General features: G+C 48.8%; 1 protein-coding gene across 6 annotated transcripts in view; it reads left to right on the forward strand.

The window, feature by feature from the left end:
• The window catches only part of LOC106813215 (transcription factor E3-like), a 52,927-nt gene that overhangs the window by 29,608 nt on the left and 20,074 nt on the right, over positions 1-3,245 (forward strand). Inside the window, exon 1 of one of the 6 annotated variants that reach the window (XM_014817291.1) lies at positions 2,011-2,469. The exons of the other annotated variants lie outside the window; for them this stretch is intronic. Within the exon in view, the coding sequence (XP_014672777.1) occupies positions 2,419-2,469 (51 nt within the window). The 5' untranslated portion in view covers positions 2,011-2,418. Of the gene's footprint in view, positions 1-2,010; positions 2,470-3,245 lie in introns of those variants that run through there. 6 annotated transcript variants of the gene reach the window in all.

The following is a 3,245-nucleotide window of genomic DNA, read 5'->3' on the forward strand; positions in this document are numbered from 1 at the left end:
GAGATAGAGATAGAGAGAGAGAGAGAGAGAGAGAGAGAGAGAGAGAGAGAGAGAAGCACATTCTCCTCGGATAGAAATAGCTCATGACAATTTACGTAGGTGTCCTATGTCGCCGGGTAAGTAAAGGTGTAATGAGAGAGCGTGCATGTGGTAGGGCGAGCGTGCAAGATGCCAAATACGCAATATATACAATATATAATATATAATATATATATATATATATATATGCAATATATAATATCTATTATACATCAAGAACTAATAATATATATTATTGTATAATAGCTCTTGATGACATAAGAGAACGCGTGGTAGGACGAGGGTGCGAGAGGCGGGATAAATAATATAGCGAGAGGGACGGAAGAAGACTGAAGGGAAATACAGCAAAGGAAGAAAAATGGAAAAGGAAAGTGAGAGAGCTAGGTTGAGATAGAGATAGATAATTGGGTGGCGGAAAAAGGCAGGGAGGAAGGGAGAGAGAGAATTAGAGAGGGAGTGATGAGCGTTTCGAACCACTGTACGACAGTTACTTAAACGGTTGTGCGTATGCCGCCCGTGCACCGGGGTTCCTAGAGTAAAAAATTGTGCTCTAATTTTTTAATATTGTAAACGATAATTATAAGCAATGAGAAGGGGAACGGGTATTTTCGGGACGCGGGATTGGCCATTTTAATTAGCTGGGAACTGGGAAATGTCAGATAAATTTTCCGTGATTCGGGAACAGAAGTCCATCGGAACGTGGGAAAGACCCTCTAAAATTGTCTGGGATCTGGGAAAATTGTGTCAATTCGTCGGGATTTCAATTTTTGAGCTAATATTTTTATTTAGTTTTTTTTTAAATTTTTTTTATATTTATTTTGCGCTAATTAGATTTATGTAGACCCCAGGGGCCGGTTTCACGAAGCGGTTTCACATAATTGCCTGGGAACTGGGAATTGGGATTTTATTTTACTGGGATATGGGGTGTTTTTTGCTGGGAAAGTGGGAATGTACCCCCCCCCCCGTTCCCCTCCTCAGCAATGGCGCAGGATATAGTGAGCTGCTTTTATAAGCTGCGTATGTCACCTTGTGTAGCTCACCAATGTGATCCGCATGCAGCGAGTACTACGATTCTGTTGTTGCGGAAGATGATTAGCAGTGTGATTTACCCTTGAGATGACCGTGGAAAAATTTACTCGCACACGAGCTGCCGCTGCCCTTGGAATGCCCTTTAAAATCGCAGCAAGCAAACTCTGAAGGGTGGATTCGAGTTTGCATTTTATTTACTGGGTGTTTTTTGGCTAATGTCACGCAGCATAGTGGTGTGTTTCTAACGTATTTACGTTATACGGCGTAGATTATAACAGATTTCGTCTGCGAAACAATGGCAGAGTAATTACTATCGTAGAAGGAGCAAGATTCTGCTTGATTAGAAATTCCTAAGCTGAGACTACAGTGCGAACGGCTCACACATCTGGGGATCGGCGTCCATAATAAAAACAAACGCGGCCCGTGCTGTAGATTGTCCCGCGCGTCGCGTTCGTCACCGGCGGCGCAGCGGTGCGAGGCGCGCGGTGGTTGTCTACACTGCGCGGCCCTGCTATTGGTCGGCGCGCGGAGGTGTGTTTTGTTGTTGCTGCGCACTGCAGCTGAGAAGCGCGAGCTGCTGCGATGACGTAGGAACGACGAGCGTGTTACGGAACGCCGGGTGATGCTGGCAGCCCCGGCCACGCCAGCCAGCAGTAAGCGTAGAGAAGCAGCCGAGGAAAGACGTAGGAACGACGAGCGTGTTACGGAACGCCGGGTGATGCTGGCAGCCCCGGCCACGCCAGCCAGCAGTAAGCGTAGAGAAGCAGCCGAGGAAAGAGAGACAGAGAGAGACGGAGAGTGAGAGACAGAGAGAGAGAGAGAGAAGGCGAGAGAGAGACAGAGAGAGACGGAGAGTGAGAGACAGAGAGAGAGAGAGAGAAGGAGAGAGAGAGACAGAGAGAGACGGAGAGTGAGAGAGAGAGAGAGAGAGAGAGAGACAGAGAGAGACGGAGAGAGAGAGAGGAAGCCATCATCGGTGGAGGAGTTCATATTTGGCAGCAGCTGTGCAGTTTATAACGAGCGAGACTTTCGCTCGCGCCTCATGCTCCGCCGACCCACTCCGACCCGGCGACGTCATCGCGAACATGACTCGGACGAGACGTCAACGCAAGCCGTAACGTGTCCCAGCCTTCGCAACGTCTCGCCGGTGTCTCGAGTCGTGTCGTCGTCGCCCATGCATCGCTCTGCCGTCTCGGCGGCAGCGTCTCGTCAGTGACTCGCGCCGTGCCAGCGGTGTCTCGCGCGTGTCTCACGCGCGTCTCGCAGCATCTCAGCGCCTCGTCTCCGCTGTCTCGCAGCGTCTCAGCTGTCTCTAGCAGCGGCGTCTCAATCGTCGGCCACGCGTGATTCATGGGGATTGAAAACTACATCAAGGGGGAGCTGGCCTACTTTGACTTGCTTGTGAGTAGGAGATCGCGATTGCACGCGGGGCGCCCTCTATATTATGTTTGCTCTCTCGCAGGGATGCAGTATATGTGTCTTATTCGGCCATCAGCTGTTGCCGCTGGTCGGACTAACACCTGTATCGGTGTTCGGTTTGAGGATATGTACGTGCGTGCACAGGCACTTGGAACGTTTCAATAAAAAGATATGGTAAATAAACACGAAATGTATTTACTACCAAAGTCATAATGTTTCCCTACTTTCTTTCGCCTAGGCCTAGGAGATTCGCCTAGGCCATTTTACCGGGAGTGAATAATAATCGATTATCTATTCATTAGATAATTACAATAGATTAATTAAAATAGATTATGATTCACTCCTGATTTTACTATATTGACACATTCCAAGTGCCTGTGTGTAGGTAGGTGTAGCGATGTTGTTCGATGTTGTTCGTGTTCGCGTGTGTGGTTCGTACCTACTGACAGGTAGAGAGGATGCACAGGTAAACAGTCCCCCCCCCCCTGTGCGAGAGAAACCGGGAGAAACCGGTCCCATGCTTTCTCTCTCGGTTCGCGGCAGTGCAGGCTATTTATCATACAACAGCACGCGTTGTCGACTAGGAAAGAAAGCTGTAGGTGTGAGGTGATGTACGACTGCAAAATAGGAGAGAGAGAGAGAGAGAGAGAGAGAGAGAGAGAGAGAGAGGGAGAGAGGAGGAGGGAGAGAGAGAGAGAGAGAGAGAGAGAGAGAGAGAGAGAGAGAGAGAGAGAGAGAAAGATCGGAGCGGAAGAAGA

The sequence above is a fragment of the Priapulus caudatus genome, unplaced genomic scaffold (genome assembly GCF_000485595.1).
Source record: "Priapulus caudatus unplaced genomic scaffold, Priapulus_caudatus-5.0.1 Scaffold740, whole genome shotgun sequence".
Taxonomy (NCBI): Eukaryota; Metazoa; Priapulida; class Priapulimorpha; order Priapulimorphida; family Priapulidae; genus Priapulus; species Priapulus caudatus.